Source organism: Cyprinodon variegatus, unplaced genomic scaffold, assembly GCF_000732505.1.
Source record: "Cyprinodon variegatus isolate N-32 unplaced genomic scaffold, C_variegatus-1.0 Scaffold547, whole genome shotgun sequence".
NCBI classification, from domain to species: domain Eukaryota; kingdom Metazoa; phylum Chordata; class Actinopteri; order Cyprinodontiformes; family Cyprinodontidae; genus Cyprinodon; species Cyprinodon variegatus.
The window spans coordinates 367,422-368,785 of record NW_015151000.1 but is presented as its reverse complement, the minus strand read 5'-3'; the positions used below and the strand labels follow the sequence as shown (position 1 = coordinate 368,785).

The 1,364-nt window shown below is 47.4% G+C and overlaps 1 protein-coding gene across 1 annotated transcript in view; it reads right to left on the bottom strand.

Moving 5' to 3' along the window:
• ascc3 (activating signal cointegrator 1 complex subunit 3) overlaps window positions 1-1,364 on the bottom strand; it is a 202,540-nt gene that overhangs the window by 37,098 nt on the left and 164,078 nt on the right. Inside the window, exons 18-20 of the mRNA XM_015391552.1 lie at window positions 1,002-1,227; window positions 791-877; window positions 535-711 (exon numbers count right to left, since the gene is read on the bottom strand). Of these exons, the coding sequence (XP_015247038.1) occupies window positions 535-711; window positions 791-877; window positions 1,002-1,227 (490 nt within the window). The remainder of the gene's footprint in view (window positions 1-534; window positions 712-790; window positions 878-1,001; window positions 1,228-1,364) is intronic.

Genomic DNA, 1,364 nt, shown 5'->3' with positions numbered 1-1,364 from the left:
TCTTCTTTGACTATTGAGCTGATGCAACGAGTAAATTTCTCCACTCCGAGATCAATAAAGTCGATCAATCAATGATAAAGAGTCGCCCTGACATGCTGGTTCCCATTCTGACTAAACCTGAATTCGTCATCAGTTGATCACAGCTCCATATTTCATGTTGCTGTCAATAATGTATAGAATGTTTAGATTGTTGACAGCGGCTGATTTGTGGACCTTTTCAGAGGTCGGTTGATCACTGATCTGCAGGATGAAGGAAATCAGAAGCAGACCGATCCATGAGTCCCTAAAAATGAACCTTCCATCATGCCGGCAGGTTGATACAGATTGTTTTACAGGTTTCTCTGTTTAATCAGGCCTGAAGAAACTAAGGAATATTCTGGAAACTGAGGCTTGGTTGTCAATCATTTCACAGCCCCTAAAATTGAACCCCCGAAGTTTTAAACATTTGTTTTAGATCTCATAGTTTGTCTTTATTTTCTGTTTCTCTAAAACGTTTCATCTTTGCCGACGCGGTGACGATCCGTCCCTCCTCACCTGAGCCACGTAGGAGAGGTCAGAGATGAGCGAGAAGCTGTCCACCTCTCCCCGGCTGATGTAGGTCTGCAGCAGGATGTTGACTTTGCCGTAGCTGTTCTCCGCCCCCCCTGCTGCTGCGAGGTGGCAGTAGCTCGACAGCATCATGTCCAGCTCCTCCATCTCTTCATCGCGGACCTGAGAACAGACACTGGGCCGGTGAGGCCGAGGGCTGAACTGGGCTCAACAAGGACGGGTCGGGTCCAGATCCTCCTACCTTCAGCTGATCAAACTCCTCTGCTTTGGACACGATGCTCAGGATGTCTGCTTCAGTCCTCTGAGAGTTAAAAAGTTCGTTGAACGTCTTCAGATGAGAAGGAAGTGAAAAGATAGGTTAGAGTAGTTTCAGTTAGAAGAACCAGTAAAACACAAACACCTCTGAGACTCCAGCCTGGTGCATAAGGACTTCCTCTATCTAATACATCTACCTCTATGGTGTTGTATCTGATGTAGAAGTGGCTGGCGGTCCTGCCCAGGTCCGTGGAGGCGAAGTAGCCGGTGCGCTCCTCAAAGCGGATCATCCTGGCCTTGTCCAGCTTCCGGCCGCACTCCACCACCAGCTCCTTCCTGTAGAGCTCCAGAGCCGGATCCATCTGAGGAGAAACCCAGGAATCAACACAACATCCACCAACATTCAGCCAAGGCTTCGCTTTCCTGTTTAATTCTTCCTCATCTTCATCAGCTGTTAGCAACCAGAATCAAACTTTACCTTCATCTTCATCAGCTGTTAGCAACCAGAATCAAACTTTACCTTCATCTTCATCAGCTGTTAGCAACCAGAATCAAACTTT